A 14,462-nucleotide genomic window follows, 5' to 3' on the forward strand; every position below is an offset into this window, starting at 1 on the left:
CTTCTGCTGCACCAATCTCCAGAGATCTTCCTCTTGCTTGCTGGCACGAGTCAGTGGAGGGGTTGCCCCTCGGAAAGACTCCAACTATAGCGGCTGCCAACTCCTGAGGAAAACAATCCATGATATCCCTCAGTATCCCAAAGGCTACCCTGTTAGCTACTTCTTCAGTGGTCCTGCCAGTTGACTCATAACGCCAACCAGTCCACTCAGAACCGTCACCTCGGGAATGAACAACGGCCTCCACAGTAACCAAGAGACCTTCCCCCAACTGCTCATTTGTCCAGAAATAGCGGGGCTCCATTCCATCAGGATAGCCTACATAGCTGAGCACTCTCCACAAGAGTGTAGGCATCCCAAACTCTCCAAGAAACATGTGGTGCTGACGGGTACATGGAGCAAGCTGATGGCAGGGAGCTCTACCTCCGGTGGACTTGCGAGCGGTCTGCTTTGTGCGTGCCATCTGTAGCAAAAAAAAATTACCCACGTGAGAACAAGGTTAAGTTGTCATTTTTATCAAAATGAGATAATCAACTTATAAGGGGAGGAACAATGCCATGAATGATATGTAACAACATGATGCATGCACGTTCCGTACGTTCTCACAAACTTAGGAAAAATAACAATTGCTAGCGGCATAGACGGTGGCATACAACGGTCTCTTATAAACATAGCTAATACGTACTACACGATAGCGCTGTTATGTACCTACAAAAGATCCACTTTAGCCCAAACCCTAACAGTATGAAAAATATGCACGAAAGTAGTAAAGTAATCTACTCGCTCTACACACATCCCCAGATACACGTACAACGGTAGCAACTACCCGAACCATCGTCCTATCGACGGCATCGTCACCACAGGATGGAATTCCCCACACATTAGATACCTTCATACAAACACGCGTATGGCATGTAAATAATCCGGCATCATATAAGCACTTCCCTAGATTGGCAGTGTATCCGATCATGCTCTCACAACTCTCACTTACCGAGGCGTAGAGGCAATGGATCCATACATTACCACTCAAGTGAATAGCACTCATACAATAGCACGCTGTATGAGCAATGAAATAGAAATATGATGCACAGACCCCCAAGTCAGTACTTAAATAAGCCACCTAGAGTCCTTAACTGGGCATACATGATATGACCACTGGCACACTATTAAGTTTTAAAACTCAGTTTTAAACACAATTTTGGTTTTAAATACTCATGGGAACAGTAACCTGCTAAACCTGCTCCGATACCAGCTGTAACAGAACCGACCAATTATATGAGATTAAGTAAGGAAATCTTTTGCCGAAGCAGATAATTTAGCAAACTTAAGCACGTATAACCCGGTAGTCCGTGAAACCACGAAGGATTTCAAAATCAATCGACATATAAACCAAGATCGTACAAGTTTAGCAATTACCATCACATATTACATAAAGTCCACAATGACAGTTGGATACATCGGAGTTTAAAACATAAAGTTATTACAACCCAAGTTTAAACTGAAATAACGGAAGCAAATAGTTTTAAAGCCACACACACACTTTTGGTTCAGATACAGTGCCAGTAGGTAGTCATCTCCAATAAAAGCATCAGATGAGAGATACGGAGTGACCATTGCCCTTGGTCCTAGTTGTCGCCCATCGCTGGGTACAGGCAGTTAATGCAATAACCGTAGTACATTTGACCATCTGCAACAACAATGGGAACAACGCCCTGAGTACGAGAAGGTACTCAGCTAGACTTACCCGTCTTAAACCAAAATAAAGCGACACCAAGGATTATGCAAGGCTTTCTTTAGTGGGCTAGCTGACTCATTTGCGAAAAGTATAAGCTATCATGAAGAAACCATTTTAAGTACTTTGCATCATCTTTATTATGACATATCCATCTAGGTAAGCACCTATACTATAGCAACCACTTGATTAACCAATAACATCTAGTTACCAACTTAGATTTAGCATATCCCATACCATCCAGATAACCATTAGTGTTCCATCATAATTATTACGATGCTGTAGCTCGAGTCAAGTGCTCACTATCCAGGAGCGATGGTGATTCGAATCGATTCCTAACTAGCTGGTGATTTATTCCTCACACAAACCACACTCACCGATCAAGTGAGCTACAGATCACTAATGACACTTTCCAAGTAGCCACAGGATAACAGTCATGGACCGCACTACCTAGGGACCGCCCGACAGCCAGGACGCACCTTGGGCTCACTCTTCGTGTCCCCATCATACCCCCTTCAGAACTAGTCTGCCAATCCGAGTTTATCCCGGCTCGAATAGTGTCACTAGCTTCATGGTCGAAAGGTACTTTGTTCAGCCAGCTAAATGTGAGGCATATGTTCAACATGACAACATGGACGAGCAACGATCGGTCCTTAATCGACACAGACGGAAAACTAACAGCACCCCAGAACCCTGTCTGGTTGTCTCCAACTTTTTCCGTCTGGTCTCCAATTATCCATCACACATGGTTAATTCTAGGATATCATTCTTTCCATAGCTAAATTCTTCTAGTAACCACCTATAAATGTAGGTGATCGGAAATCACCGATCACTATCGATCTAAGCAAGGCTAAGCAGTTATTCGATCCTGACCTAACAGGGTAAAAAGGTAATAAGGTAGGCAAGGATAGTAATAAATGCATCAATGGTTTCAATCAACTCCTACAACTTAATGCAATAATATATAAACTCATATATAGAAAAAATTGCTTTTATAAAGTAGGAGACTTAGAATGCTCCAGGGCTTGCCTCATTCGAACTAACTAGGTTGATGATCCACGCACTCGGGCAAGTCCTCTCCTTGCTTCTCTTCCTCTGGCACCTCCTGTGCCTGGATTTCTTGTGGATCTGTCCGGGTCTGCTCTTCCTGAACTGCTACTAGCAACTCCTCCTGCGATCCTGTATGATGCAGATGTATAAGTGCTCATGCATAGGTGCATTGGAGAGATGACATGTAATGATCATGATGCATGGAATGTAGATAAACATGTTTAACTTTATCGGACATAGTAGAAGTAAAGCTCTTATACAAGGTAGCCAACATCATCCAAGAATATGTACTACTATACTACTACTACAACCACTGTACTAACATGCCAAGTCACCACAGTAAGCTAAGATACTTCAAAGACACACCAAAGCAAACATTATTAACTAAACATGCATTAAAAAGGTTAATTAAACCCTAATTGAAACTAGGTTTGAACAACAACACCTATTTTGGTAGCACAGAAAAATCTGAGAAAATTATAGTAGCATAGTACTACTCTAAGTAGACTACCATAAAATTTTCATAGCATTTGGATAAGTAAAATAGCCTACACAAAAATGACAAGCTATGGCATAAATATGAGCATGAAAATACTTTGTATTATGAAAAGTATCAAACAACAGATTTAATATTTTTCCTATGTTCTACACAGTAAACAATCACTGCACAAAAGTTTCACCTACATGTTTTATTCATATTTTTGGCTCTAGCAATTTTACAAGAAATAGCAAATAAATGCACCTAAATCACATAGCCATATTTTTCTACAGAACAAGCATGGCATATATTTTTCATAGAAAGTACATCTCAAGAATAGATCAACCAAATTGAAATCATATTTTTCTGATGTATATTCTATTTATTAAACATTTTCCAAGAAAACAACAATTACAAGAATTAACTAAAGCCCTATATAAATGTATCCCAAAACTGACATGCAACATTTTTATATTGTAGATCTACTTCTAAGAAACACAACAAAACTGGTCTCACTCGATTTGGAGCTAAAATGAGCAAACTATGGATTTTTGAAGCCTTTACAACATTTTCTGGAAATCATTTCTTAAAAACCCTTTTTGAAAACCGAGGCATAACTCTAGATCCACCCGGATCTCTACCCAGGCTTGCACCCCTACGGCTGACAGTGGCCCCTAAGGCCGACTGGGCCCCACCCGTCAGTCAAACAGAAACCAGAGGAGATCACCAGCGGTGAGAGCTCGTTGACGGTGAGGTCTTCGGTCAGCTCAGGTGACCAGCGTGCTCCCCACCCTCGCGTGAACCCAATGGTGCCCGTGGCATGGGCCAAGGAGCTCGGGAAGCCGGCCGTTGCCGTGCATGGCGGAGCGGCGGCGCGGGTCGTCGCCGGTGGGGCGTCTCCGGCCACGGCACGGTGAGTGGAGGCGCTCGGAAGCCTCAGTGACGCGGTGTGGTGCTCGTGCGCGAGAAAAGAGAGCGGGATGCGAAGCGGAGAGGAGATGTCCACGGAGCGGAGCACTCCGACGAGGAGGAGCTCACTTCGGTGAGCGATTCACGGCCGGTGAAAGCTTACCAAGGCGAACCGACGCGAGCACCAGCTGCGCGATGGCAAAGCGAAGCAACGGCGAAGACAGAGCTAGCTCTGGCAAACTGGAGCGGCCGGAACGGCTAACTCCGGCAAGGTGTTGGTGCGGGCGGTGGTGGAGGCGAGCGCGTGCGCGTGCTCTGCTGCTGGCGCGTGAGAGGAAAATGGGAGAAAGCGCAGGGGAGTCAGTCGCGCGTGCGGAGGTATAGGCGAGCGCGTGGGGCACGGGGGCCACCGGGATGCCCAGGTGCCGCCGTCGCCGGCGCATGGCGACCATGCGGCGACGGCCGTCTGCCGTGGTCAGGACGCAGGCGCGGGCGAGCGGGAGGCACGGGCGCGCGGGCCGAATCCGCGAGCGGGCCAGAAGGGAGGCGGCGCCTATTCAGTGAAAATGTGATCTTTCCTTTTTATTTTCTTCCCCAAATTCATTCAAATGAATTTTTAAACCTTTTCAAAGTAATTTCAAAAATTGGACCCAAAATAAAAGTTGTTCAGAAAAATGTACTCTACAACTTTGCCAAAAGGAGTAAGGTCAAAACCTAATTAGATTTTGAACTATAGATTTAAAGTTAATTTAAATCAAAAACCCTATTTTAGAAGATTATTTTTAAAAGCAAAATTTGAGAAAACTTTGAATATACACCTTGCTCCAAATTGCATCCTAATTACTTCTAAGTGGTCTAAGTGATCAACCAAGGTACACACATGGCAAAACAAACATAGCATCCAATCTATTAAAACAAAACTATGCAACATACATGTTTCATTAGTATGTTTCAATTCTATATTTCATGGCATGCTTATGAATGCATAATAATGATTATGCTCATGATTTGCAAAATGTTAATGTATGCTTAACACCGAGGTGTTACAGTGCTCTAGGGGTTGGAGCTCGTTTTAGCAAGCTCTCTTGTTAATTTTGGAGGCCAATCTCTCAAGGAATCACTAGGAATCAATGCGGAGAGGTCAGGAGCCTTCAATGCCTGGAGAGGAGCTTGTCCGCTAGTTGTTGGGAGTGAATGAATGAGCTAGCCGTTGGGAGGAGGAAGAAGAGGTATAAATACCCCCTTCCTCCTAGCTGACCGTTAAGTCACGACAGTGCCACATATTGTGTGGTAGTGTCGTAGTGCGGCAGTGCTGTGTAATATGCGGCACTTTTGCACAAGCTAGACAACATACGGTAGGAGTTAGGCTTTGGGTGGCTTTGCTTTTTGTGTGAGGATTTTTGTATGGTGGTTTTGAGTTGAGCACTTGGTTACACATTAAAGCTTGTGTATTTGCATCCCCCTTGATAGTAGGGTGGTTCATATACTCAACTTCAAAATATAAAACAAAATTTAACCTTCATTGAGTCCAACACCATAATCTTTTGTAATTGGGGGCTCCACTACTTTATTTAGCATCGTCCTTACTTTTTCACCTACTTGTCAACTCGAAAAATATCATTTTCCTCTAATTATGTGGTCATTATCACCAAAACCCACATTAGGGTTTATTGCACTTACACTAGTTCAATTGCCTGTGTAGCTGTTGCTAGTTGTTGTAGGTCTCTGGTTGTAGTTGTAGTTGTAGTTGAGCAGAGTAGCTAGTTAGTTGCTTTACTTGCTTAGCTCAACTAGGAGTAGCTTGTTTAGTTGCTAGCCTCTTTGCTTGTCTACTAGTGGTAACTTGCTACTAGACTTGTGTAGGAGGCTTGCATTAGGTGAATTAGGCTAGGCAAAGTAGTAGCTATTAGAGTTGTGTTTTATCTAACCACTTTGCTCTAGTGTTATGTATTTGTAGAGAAATTTATAATAGGCTATTCATCCCTTGCTGGCCACTTAGATCCTTACAACGTCAAAACTAAGAGGCAAATAGTATTATATTTCAGACAAATGGGTTATTACCCGATCCAAAGCTTCAGATCAAACTAAGGCCCCATTTAGATGCAAGCCAAAAACCAAAAATTTTCAAGATTCCCCGTCACATCAAATCTTGCGGCACATGCATGGAGCATTAAATGTAGGTAAAAAGAATAACTAATTGCACAGTTTGCCTGTAATTGACGAGACGAATCTTTTAAGCCTAAATAATCCATAATTGAACAATTTTGTCAAATACAAACGAAAATGCTACAATAGCCAAAAGCCAAAAAATTTTGGAACTAAACGCGGCCTAAGAGTCAGTTAGGTACCACCTTTCCATTGCTCGTGAATCCTACAATTAAACTAGACAAGCCGGACATGCTCCTCGGCCAGGAGCCCTGTCCACGTCGCCCGAAATTCCCACCACCGTCCGATCTGTCATCGTATGGCCAAGATCGCTTATAGCCACTTCCATTAGAATCAGCTTCTTATAACTCTTCGTCGTCGCAGTTGCTCTGGCTGGCTTCTGCAGCTTCTCGTAAGGACCCCAACCACTAAATATATACCTGGCTCCCGCTTCTCATTCCCTCATTCCAGATTCTTCTCCTGGCTTCCTCCTCTCTCCCCATCGGTCTCTCTCTGTCCCGACGCACGGAGGGGCAACAACGGCACCACCGGATGCGACTGCTGTGCGGCGGCGGGCGCCGCCCTCCTTCTCCTCCTCCTCCTCCTCTCCGTCCAACCTCGGCTGCCTCTCACCTCCGTTTTCCCCTCCCCTTTCTCTCTCTCCTTTCCTTTTGATGGCGTGACCGACCAAACCCTAGCTGCGCCATCGATATCCTCGTATGGAGGTACGACATCCTCTATCTCTCTCTGACCCTTTCACTTTCCATGCTCGTGGAGGTTGGTCGCGATTGCAGCGCGGCGGCGGACGGCAGAGGGGAGGGACCTGGAGCTGCGCCATGGGGCCTACGGTCGGCGCCGGCGAGGACAAGACCATGTCAGGTGAGTGAGTCGATCGGCTCGCAAGGCTCTAGGAGGGGTCGTGTTGTTTGGTCCGCCCATTGTTCTTGGAGATACGCCGTCTCGTTTAGTTCTTGGGTTTTAAATCATCTTGCGCTGTTCATACTTGACATCTGTGGTGTGGGATTATGGAAATCGTTGTTGCTGCTCGAGCTGCGAATGCATGTCTTTGAGGTTTTCCTACAAAGTTGGAATATTTCATGTTTTGTTTCTGTTTTTTCCCTACAAATTCGGATTGGCGATACGTATAACCCCTTCTATTTTAGGGAAACACAGTGACTTTTTTTGTTTGGTTTATTTATTTTCTTGCCCGCCCGTGATTCAGAGCAGAGTAGAACCGTTATTTTGAGTAGCGAAATTGCGTGCTTGGTATCGGTTCTTTCAATCTGTGATTTTGTTTTATTCAAGCATTGGATGCTTTTAGAACACACCTTTTGAAGGTTAAAACTTAAAAACTGAGGTTTTCCACGATTTCAAGTTAGATTTTTAGATAGTATTCTGGCGGTTGGCGTCTGATTGAATTATCTTTATTTACTTGATTTTTTTTCTTCGGACTTATTTTTACATGATAAAATATTGGCATCTAGGAGTGGTAATTTTACTATTTTGTTTTTTTCTCTGCTGTCTTGCCCTTGTGGCAGGATTTCAATGCAAATTTAGTTTTCCAGCTCGAAGACAAATACAGATGCCACCGCCACAAAGCCTCCTTTCTTCGAAAAACTGTGTTATGGAAGGGTAGCTGCCATTTTTTCCCCATGCGTTGCAAAACTTGCGGAATTTCGATTTACTATATGTGAACAAGTTACCTAGAATGTTAGTAATAATTTGGAGTGTGCGTTGGATTCTCCATATGGCACTACAGGATGAGATGAAACCATGATTTTTATTAACACTTCGCTAACTGAACGAATAATGAGATATACTGCGGTGTAGTCCATGCTCTAACCAGTGCACTTTATATTTCAGAGCTCCGGGAAAAACATCGTGTGGACCTGGAGAGACTAACAATTACATCAAGACCATTCAAGACATTGGCATTCTTTGTGTTAGCCATTGCTCAGAGTTTGGAAAGAACGTGTTCATCTGTTCTGAAAAAAGGTTCTCGGTTAAAAATCGCAATGCTTTTGGTTGCTGCTACTTGGGTTCTGCTCTTGTTCACTGATGGCCTGCATGAAAAGGTACCGTCTTCTTTCAAATTAATTACAACATCTGTATATCACAGGATATTTGAAGCAAAATATTATTGATATGACCAATCTATAACAATGTAGATGAAATTCTCTTGAACAATATGGAAGCAAATTTGCTAAATGGCAGATAGTTTTAGGTCTTCCCTAAATATATATAGCAGCTTGGATAAACATGGTATGTTGTCATTGATGCAGCATCTACAGGAGCTACTTTGGTATGTCAGGTTTGGATTGTGGTGGATCATACTAGGGGTCGCTTCATCGATTGGATTAGGTAATTACAAATAGTTTCAGATGTGGTGAAATTGTGCATTAGGAGTTTAATTAGTTGATTTAAATATAACAAGAGTTTCTGCTTACACTGTAATTATCTTGCAGGTTCTGGTTTGCACACTTTCATAATGTATTTAGGTCCCCATGTTGCCCTGTTTACTATCAGAGCGGTTCAGTGTGGTAGGGTTGATTTAAAAAGTGCTCCGTATGACACTATTCTCCTTAAAAGGAGCCCATCCTGGTTGGAGAAAGACTGTCTGCAGTTTGGACCCCCAATTTATCATGAAACAATTCCATTCAGCAAAATACTGCAACAAGTTTGTCTCGAAGCTGTTCTTTGGGGCATTGGAACTGCACTTGGAGAGCTTCCTCCATATTTCCTCTCAGGAGCAGGTTTTGTTCATACTGCTCTGCATACTAACTATAGCATAATTTACTTGATTATTACAGCTATTTCCTCTTGCTTGTCCACTTGATCCGTCTCTTCCACTTTGAGTCATTGCCTCATGCCCTCATCAGTTGTCCAAGGGCTGGTTAAAAAAAAAATCTACCTCCTGCCTATTTTTTGATAATAATACCACCTTTCATTGAAGCATACTTGTGCTCGGATTTCCTGGCCAGAGTAGCAAACTAAAATTGTGTAATAGTCTTCTTGTTCTTCTTAGACAATGGAATAGAAATATCCCAGCCTCCACATTGTGAGATGCTTTAGGCGGTCCTTATTAGAATAGGTGCAAAAGCAGTAAAAGGAAAACAAAATGCTTAATAACAGCGATCTACAGCCATTATAAACCAAGTCTGCTGGTTCTGTAACTAAAGAAACAAATATAAGATATGTGCAAGAGCAATGCAGCATTTTTCATTGAATACTTTTTTTCCTTGTCTCCTTTTAGTTTTATAGATATAAAGAATACTTTTTTTCCTTCTCCTTTTAGTTTTGTAGATATAAACAATGATGTCTTCATATTGTTATACATGAAAATGAAAATGGTAACCATCTTATTAGCTTATATCACAGGCTAAGTCCCCCTTCTACTAAGAAATTGAAATCATTTATGATCCATGGGGCTTATATAGGTATCAAAGGAATAGTGAGCTTGTTTATATCCAAAAAGTTTTACAGCTCTGCTGCCAGCAGGGTTATCTAGCTTACAGGTTAACCACAACAATCCATCATATAAAGTTAAATTTAGGATCAATGTACCTTACAAGATTGTGCCATTGGTTAAAGGCATCAACTTGAATGATGCAGTAAGCCCGTTTTTTTTTCTAAGTATGTGTTATGTTGCTGACTCCTTTTAAATAATGAACCACAGCTAGCATGTCAGGCCGCGTAATTGATGGGTTGGAAGATTTGGATGCTTCCATTTCTGAAGGTTTTCTATCATCAACTTTGCGCCAGGCCAAAAGATGGCTCATGTCTCATTCACAGCATTTAAGCTTCACTCTAATATTCCTACTTGCTTCGGTTAGTATCATTTTGTTGACATTTAAAATTTGTTTGTTCAAGTCATATTTTAGTATGTTGCATTTTTACCCTACTTGCTGACTTGCCTTGTAGCACCTTGTCAATTTAGACTGTAATAAGGTGAAGGCCCATTTAAATCGTTGAAGAAACTCACATTCACTCTTTTCTGACATTTGCATGACATATTATTGTTAAATCTTTTGAATTTTTGGTCTCACCGAAGTTTTATACTTATTGACATATTATTCCTTTCCTTATGAGATGTATGACATGGAGAAACTGTATAATTATTTCTTCTGTCAGGTGCCAAACCCTCTATTTGATCTTGCCGGTATGTTGTGTGGACAATTCAACATCCCTTTCTGGAAGTTTTTTCTAGCAACTTTGATTGAAAAGGCTATTGTTAAAGTTTGTATCCAGGTTCGTCAAACTTCTTGGTGCAATTCATATATTTGCATTTTGCTGTGAATTGTAGTCATAGTATCATGCAGATTTCTTCTCATCTCCGTTAAGACAACTGACTGTCATTTACAAATCACTTATGTAGACCACGCCCAAGATTGTTGGGATAGGGATTATGGTGGTTTCAGATGACAGATTTGTCCGTACCTTCTTTGTCTTTGGGGAGGAAATATAAAGTCCTCGTCATAATTTGTAAGTATTCTTCTATCTGCAGCATGGACTTCTTCCATTTTCATAGATAAGTGTTTCTAAATGCGTTCAGTATTATATGATTTACCTTTAGTTACCAAGTGTTCTTCAATCTACAGCATGACCGAGTGATTATTGGTGCTGTAGCATAATTTTGATGCTCCTATGTATGAGACTGAAGTTTCTTTTCAAATTATATGTGTATGTGCGTGCTTGCTTTGCCCCTAATAGTTGTTTTCATGATATAGTGCCCGTTTTTATATGTATAATCTATTTATTTACCATGATATGTCAAGCATACATTTCATAATTATATCTTCAACACAATGATATTCATTAATAAATAGAACGTTTGAGACGGTGCTTATGTATAATTTATTTATCATGGATGTGTCAATAACAAATTCCTTAGTTATTTTCGATACAATGAGCGTTATTAGTAAATAGAATATTTGAAGAGAATATTTGAGTAGTGCTAATTCCCGGTGCTGTTTTTTTATACATGTTTTTTATGTGGACAGGTTGTGGTAAATCTCATTCCTTTGGAAAACAATGGAGCTACAGGCAATATATATAGGTGTGTGTAGCCTTGCTAAAGTATGTTCAGTTATTGTTGATTCTTAGATATCTATTGCACTCCTTTTGGGGTTTTTGATACTATACACATTACTATGGATCTTGCTTCTTGCCATGTGAAGAGAGCAGTTAAATGATAAATATCTGTTCCACTTTACTGTTGTTTCTAGAATTTTATGCCATCAATTTAGGTGTGCTTCCCTAGATTTGTGTATCTATGATAAAAAACAGGTCACCCTCCATGTGTACAGCCACATCATGGCTGTCAACTAATTTTTTTTTCTCCCATGTCAGGTTCCTGTTGCTGTCATTTTTATCCAAAAGTTTGTCCATTGTTGCACATCTAACCCCCCCAATTTAGCTTCTTGCCATGTGAAGAGAGCAGTTAAATGATAAATATCTGTTCCACTTAACTGTTGTTTCTAGAATTTTATGCCATCAATTTAGGTGTGCTTCCTTAGATTTGTGTATCTATGATAAAAAACAGGTCACCCTCCATGTGTACAGCCACATCATGGTTGTCAACTAATTTTTTTTTCTCCCATGTCAGGTTCATGTTGCTGTCATTTTTATCCAAAACTTTGTCCATTGTTTGACATTTAGCCCTCCCAATTTATTTTCATACGATGTATTTGATTTCAAATTCTCCGGTGTGCCTATGACTGTCCATTCGAACTTAGGTCGATAACTATTCATATGTCAGCCGCTATCTAAGTTTGATTGCAAGAAAGGGATAGAGTTAACATGCTCACCCTATTTAAGTTCTTTTATGCTCTCAACAATTTAACTGTATCTTATCTGCTGCTAAGTCAGGGTCATTTCTGTGTGTACGTGATTGAAAAGGTCTTCTCTCCTTATTTGCCAGCTGATAGGTAATTTCCTTTATGGTCATCACATAAGATTACCGCATATAAGTTGCATTGCATCAGCAGGTTATGATAAAAAAATATTATCACCTGTTGGAGTCTAATATGATTATTACCCCAATGCTTAGACCTGCGCTCTATCACAAACTAACAGATTTATGCAATCTGTGAGTGCACAATATATCACTTGAGAACGTGCTTTCATTTTCCCTGTCAAAGACTACGAAAACTCTTATTCTATTCAAATGCTAAAGAAGTGAATCATCATTGCCTGGATCGCTTGGATCACTCGGCCTCAAGGTGTAAGCCTGCGAAGGTAAAATACATGCTTCACATCTATTTTTTTAGTTAGTTCCCTTTATTTTAGATCGTGGCTCAAATCTGAAATTGGTTATTTAGAGACTTCCATGCAACCTATCACACTAAAAAAATATGCTACGTATTCTCCTTTGAATTCTTTCAGTCAACCACCAACCAGGTTTCACAAAATGATTTAGCCTGCTGATGATGCTCTATTTTTTTTAAACTAACCATAGTGGAATGCTATATTAAAATGATGAGGCTTCCAATTTTGGTCTCTGCTCAAGTAGCACAATTCATGTAGACATAGCCCAAACATTTTCGTATGTATATCATACCTGTCATTGTTGGCTTTCATAGCCTTAATCTTATTATATCAACAAAGAACGTTCTGAATAAGGAAGGTTCTTTGCGCTATAAGAAAAATAACTTTTCCTTTTTAACAAAAGAAACATCCATCCTAACATTTTTATCTACCCCATCCAAATGAGTCTTCACAATTTTGTCTTTGCGCCTAAGGCAAAGTCTAATATTTTTAGGCTAGGTTCAAAAAGATTTGTTAAAGCGGCTTCCCAGCGAAGTTGCTTCTCATCCTAACTACTAAGACAGATATTTGTACACACACATGAGTGGGAACCAAAACAATAAAAAAACAGGTGATGAGGTGAGCCAACACAACAAAAAAGCAGCTGACGAGGATAACGACAGCTTAGAGTTGATTCCTACTTAGAGTTGTACACTGATTCTTTTTTTGTAAGATTGACTCTATAGAGAAACATTTGATATCCCTTTCGTGCTACAGTTAATGTTCCTATTAGTTCAGGCAAGGTAAATGCTGCTATTAGTTTCAGTTAATAAGTTTTGAGTTCATTCTTATTTTTTTGTGTTGGGCTGTACCGGTTTCATGGCCATGTTAGCTGCTTCCCGTCTTTTAGGTAAGAAGAACAGCAATATTAGTCAAATCCTTTGATTTGGTTGCAGCTGGTTTCTTTTCCCTTTGCCGTGACTAACTGCAGCTGAGAGGTTTGAACCTCTGCCTAGCAGTTTTTTTTGTGGTTTGTACTTACAGTTTGGTTCAGCTTTCAAAAACTCTGTTCAGTAACTAAATAGAAGTAAAATAGTCAGAGTACTGTGATGCAGTTGGAATGGTGCATCAGGATGCTTAAAATTAGTGAAGGTCACTTTCATGCAATAGTGAATACTCTATTATGTTTTTTGAGTGTCAGTGTTTCAATATTTTTGTGTCAGTAGAAATTCTGCTTTATTACTATTAGATTGCCTATACTCAGTTTCACTATTATCTGTTTGTCAGCAGTGCATCAAACCGGTTTTCTTGATTACCAGCTACAACAAGTATTCATGTGAGTAGGTTCAGAAAAAATGGAAGAAGCTATCTCGGCATGTTAGTTTCTCAGTACTTTTGATCTCTAATTCTTTGTGTACATAGGTAAATAGTTTTAGTAATTGACATCTCAGTTTTGTCAGTATGGTAGCTTTTGCAAGTTGTAACTGTATGATTTTTTAAATATCAAATTTAGATGGAGCTCATCACGTGAACTTGAACATCAGCGTGACCATAACAATGTATTTTCCATTAATGTTGATTATTCTATCTTTCATTTCATTTGTATCTCTTTTAGTCAAATGAGTATTTACTTATTTTTTGCAAGATTTTCTCTCTGCTGCACATGTAAAGCTGATGGTGGAATTGTTGCTACACGTGAGGAGGTCGCATATTTCATTAGATCTGGTTGTCGATTGTTGTAATTTCATTCACTCTCTATTGTTTTATTTTTCTGTAAAATCTGGGTGTAATTGCCTTCTTTATCTACTAGATTTTGCTCTACTTTCAGGAAACTAGGCGTCATGTAATGATTGGATATAAATCTGATTAATGGACTGAAAAAAAACATCCAGAAGATATGTAGTC

General features: G+C 40.3%; 1 protein-coding gene across 6 annotated transcripts; it reads left to right on the forward strand.

Moving 5' to 3' along the window:
- The first annotated feature begins 7,123 nt into the window (after positions 1–7,123).
- On the forward strand, positions 7,124–14,151 carry LOC136476204 (vacuole membrane protein KMS1-like). Of its 6 annotated transcripts, XM_066473960.1 has the most exons (12): positions 7,124–7,190; positions 8,175–8,386; positions 8,594–8,672; positions 8,777–9,064; positions 9,988–10,139; positions 10,443–10,559; positions 10,687–10,793; positions 11,312–11,367; positions 12,180–12,238; positions 12,387–12,548; positions 13,848–13,934; positions 14,071–14,151. In XM_066473960.1, exons 1-7 carry the CDS (start codon positions 7,148–7,150, stop codon positions 10,774–10,776), a joined length of 981 nt encoding a protein of 326 aa, XP_066330057.1. In that variant the 5' UTR covers positions 7,124–7,147; the 3' UTR covers positions 10,777–10,793; positions 11,312–11,367; positions 12,180–12,238; positions 12,387–12,548; positions 13,848–13,934; positions 14,071–14,151. The 6 variants fall into 6 exon arrangements, with proteins under 6 accessions (XP_066330057.1, XP_066330054.1, XP_066330053.1 ...); XM_066473957.1 differs by having other exon boundaries at positions 12,361–12,548; positions 13,848–14,151; XM_066473956.1 differs by having other exon boundaries at positions 13,848–14,151.
- The last annotated feature ends 311 nt before the right edge of the window (positions 14,152–14,462 follow it).

This window comes from Miscanthus floridulus, chromosome 8 (genome assembly GCF_019320115.1).
Source record: "Miscanthus floridulus cultivar M001 chromosome 8, ASM1932011v1, whole genome shotgun sequence".
Classification (NCBI taxonomy): Eukaryota; Viridiplantae; Streptophyta; class Magnoliopsida; order Poales; family Poaceae; genus Miscanthus; species Miscanthus floridulus.

Coding starts and splice junctions, on each gene's coding strand:
- LOC136476204 (XM_066473957.1), top strand. CDS start 7,148: ATGGGGCCTACGGTCGGCGCCGGCGAGGACAAGACCATGTCAG. Junction 7,191..8,174: donor CGAGGACAAGACCATGTCAG/GTGAGTGAGTCG, acceptor TTTATATTTCAG/AGCTCCGGGAAAAACATCGT. Junction 8,673..8,776: donor CGCTTCATCGATTGGATTAG/GTAATTACAAAT, acceptor ATTATCTTGCAG/GTTCTGGTTTGCACACTTTC.